Source organism: Pinus tabuliformis, chromosome 5_1, assembly GCF_031772625.1.
Source record: "Pinus tabuliformis cultivar Carrire ecotype Pingquan chromosome 5_1, CPIR1, whole genome shotgun sequence".
In the NCBI taxonomy this organism is placed as follows: domain Eukaryota; kingdom Viridiplantae; phylum Streptophyta; class Pinopsida; order Pinales; family Pinaceae; genus Pinus; species Pinus tabuliformis.
The window spans coordinates 535,874,495-535,876,764 of NC_142305.1; the positions used below are offsets into that span (position 1 = coordinate 535,874,495).

The window sequence follows — 2,270 nt, forward strand, 5'->3', positions numbered from 1 at the left end:
TTCTTTATGGATAAAGATTGGGGATATGTAGGGTTCTTTGCATAAATTTCTCTGCAGCTTTTAACGACCTCTTGATCACATTATTTCTATCTAGATCTTCTGTCCCTGGGAGTTTAATCCTCAAAGTCTGTGGAATGATCTGAGCTTTGTGGTGAAGGTTGCAGATGTGGGGGACTATGAATCCATTTCAACAGCTATAGAGTGTTACGAGTGGCGACCTTTTGACGTTGTTATCTGCAACGCAGGAATAGCTAGAATAGGCTACATGGATGAAATCAACATTACAGATGTGGATTCCGTCATCCGCACTAATCTCAGCGGGGTAGTCTACACCGTTCATTCTTCGTTACCGTTGATGAAACAACGCAGCAGCAAGTCAAATCCGGCATCCATTGTTCTCATGGGATCGCTGGCTTCTATCGTAAGTAATCTTTAATTTATCGAAATTTCTTTTACTTTAATTTAAGAAACGGATATGAATCCAAATTTCCTAATAGTTAGATTGCTCCTTCAGGGATTTACAGTTTAAAGTCTTTTAAAATTTGATTAAATAATCATGGAACAGATCTGAATCCAAATTTCATACTAGTTTGATTGCTTCTCAAGAGATTTACCGTTTAAAATCTTTTAAAGATTGATCAAATAATAAAGAAACGCATCAGAATCTAAATTTCATAATAGTTAGATTGCTTCTTCAGGGATTTACAGTTTAAAATCTTTTAAAGTTTCATCAAATAATCAAGAAACGGATCTGAATCCAAATTTCATAATAGTTAGATGACTTCTTCAGGTATTTACAGTGTAAAGTCTTTAAAGTTTGATCATTTTTTTTCCAAAGGAAATTTTCCCCAAATTTAATCTGAATGGATGATAAAATAGCATGATGCCGAAATCAGCTGAGGTAACTTGCAAAGCTAACAAGTTCAGTTATACATTTGGCATAATATAAAAATGCAGCATCCATGCTATGGTTATGGCATATACACAGCCACTAAACATGCCCTTAAAGGACTGGCCGAGTGCCTAAGGTTTGAGCTGTTGCCATTCAACATTCGAGTGACTATTTGCTGTCCAGGCTTTGCAAAGACGCCTCTCCTACCAGAAGGTCGAGCGAATCTCCTTGCGAAGACGCCTCTCCAACAAGAAGGTTGGAGATTCTCTGTGCAGTTCATGCTATTTTATTTTCTTGCTTCTTTATGTGCCTAGATAAGGCGGGTTTATGTTTTTTATTGCGAAATATTATTTACACTGGATCTATTCTCCACAGCTCAGAAGAGAAACTCGCAAAATCTTGAAAGCATCCACGCGATCATGAGAGTAATAGACTTTTACAATATGGACAAACTGGAAGAGCCGCAGGACATTGCAAGAGCCACAGTCCAAGGGATAAAGAAGGGCTCGTTTCTGGTAGTAACAAGTCCCATAGCACTTTTCCTAACCACTTTTTCCCGTGGCGTGTTTCCAGCTGAATCAATATGGACGACAATAATAGAGATCTTTATCTTCGCTGCAGTGAAATTGACAATGGGCACATATTTATTGAAGGCTTTTGTCTTTAAAACTATTCGTCAACAACGATGCCGGACCACCCCATAATGGGGTTTGAGCGAGCATATGGAATGCAAAAGAGCCATTCAGCTATGGCGATGTACATATTCCAATGTTTTCACAGAACTTCTGACCTTTTTAATATATATATTTGTTTCCATGAGGAGATTAACAACCACCCTGCAGCACAAGCTTAAGCATTAAATGTCGCATGGGATGTGTACACTTTGTTGTTTCTGAGTGGTATTTAATGCTCTTCTACAGGCATTGCTGCTCTTCTACAGGATAGTTGCTCATCGCTGTTAATTTCTATTATTTGCAAAATCGTAAAGTGGATGTGAAGTAAATGGATGAAGAATAGGTTATGCCGTTTCAAATTTATTTAGATTTAATAAGATAAAGAAAAGGTGAATTTAATTATTTTATATTTAATTATGTTTCAATTTAAATTTTATAATATTATTTTTAATGAGATTATATTTTTTATTATTTAAATAATAATGCTAAATATATAAATAAATTTAATAATTTTTTTTGAAAATTAAATTATATAATATAAATTTACAATTTTAATAAATAAATATAAAATCAAAATATAAAATAATGAAACTGTACTATAAATTAATACACAATTACTAAAATAAATAATATTTTAAATCTACAGTTATAGGCTTGACCAGTGTAAAATGTGTAAAGTTGTGGCGGTGAAGTGACCAGCATAG

At 34.4% G+C, this 2,270-nt stretch overlaps 1 protein-coding gene across 1 annotated transcript; it reads left to right on the plus strand.

Annotated features, from left to right (window-relative positions):
* Positions 1-235: 235 nt before the first annotated feature.
* On the plus strand, positions 236-1,785 carry LOC149165916 (3-dehydrosphinganine reductase TSC10A-like). The gene is made up of 3 exons (XM_089431217.1): positions 236-421; positions 958-1,147; positions 1,268-1,785. The coding sequence occupies exons 1-3, from the start codon at positions 266-268 to the stop codon at positions 1,594-1,596; spliced, it is 675 nt and encodes a 224-aa protein (XP_089287343.1). The 5' UTR covers positions 236-265; the 3' UTR covers positions 1,597-1,785.
* Positions 1,786-2,270: the final 485 nt, after the last annotated feature.

What these genes read in the sequence shown, in the direction of transcription:
- LOC149165916 (XM_089431217.1), top strand. Translation starts at nt 266, where the DNA reads ATGGATGAAATCAACATTACAGATGTGGATTCCGTCATCCGCACTAAT. An exon ending in TGGGATCGCTGGCTTCTATC is followed by an intron (nt 422 to 957) that starts GTAAGTAATCTT and finishes ATAAAAATGCAG; the next exon opens with CATCCATGCTATGGTTATGG. An exon ending in GACGCCTCTCCAACAAGAAG is followed by an intron (nt 1,148 to 1,267) that starts GTTGGAGATTCT and finishes TATTCTCCACAG; the next exon opens with CTCAGAAGAGAAACTCGCAA.